General features: G+C 66.8%; 1 protein-coding gene across 1 annotated transcript in view; it reads left to right on the top strand.

Moving 5' to 3' along the window:
* Positions 1-394, top strand: part of EPS8L3 (EPS8 like 3) — a 6,076-nt gene that overhangs the window by 4,483 nt on the left and 1,199 nt on the right. Inside the window, exons 10-11 of the mRNA XM_035895967.1 lie at positions 128-205; positions 324-390. Of these exons, the coding sequence (XP_035751860.1) occupies positions 128-205; positions 324-390 (145 nt within the window). The remainder of the gene's footprint in view (positions 1-127; positions 206-323; positions 391-394) is intronic.

The raw sequence follows: 394 nt of genomic DNA, 5'->3' as shown, positions 1-394 counted from the left end.
CCCCAGCCAAGCGTAAGTGCCCCCGCTGCCCCATGGATGCCAGGAGCCGGGGCAGGATTCGGCCCCCCCTGGCTGGATGCTCATGTCCCCCCCCGCCCCAATCTCCAGGGCCCCCGTCCCTGCCCAGGAGCTGGTGCGCACCCTGTACGCGTTTCAGAGCAGGAACTCGCAGGAGCTGAGCGTCAGGATGGGGGAGACGCTGCAGGTAGAAACCAGGGGGGTCCCCCATCATGGGTGCTCCTGGGGAGGATGGAGCAGGGACCCCCACCCTGCCTGCTGAGGGTCCTGGAAGGGGGTGATGACAGCAGGGTTTGTCACCTTAGGTCCTGGACCAGCGGAAGAAGTGGTGGCTGGTGCAGGACAGCCAGGGGCAGAAGGGTTACGTCCCCAGCAA

The sequence above is a fragment of the Egretta garzetta genome, unplaced genomic scaffold (genome assembly GCF_000687185.1).
Source record: "Egretta garzetta isolate BGI_Z169 unplaced genomic scaffold, ASM68718v1 scaffold616, whole genome shotgun sequence".
Lineage (NCBI taxonomy): Eukaryota > Metazoa > Chordata > Aves > Pelecaniformes > Ardeidae > Egretta > Egretta garzetta.
The sequence above is the reverse complement of the archived record's forward strand: the minus strand, read 5'-3'. Positions and strand labels throughout refer to the sequence as shown.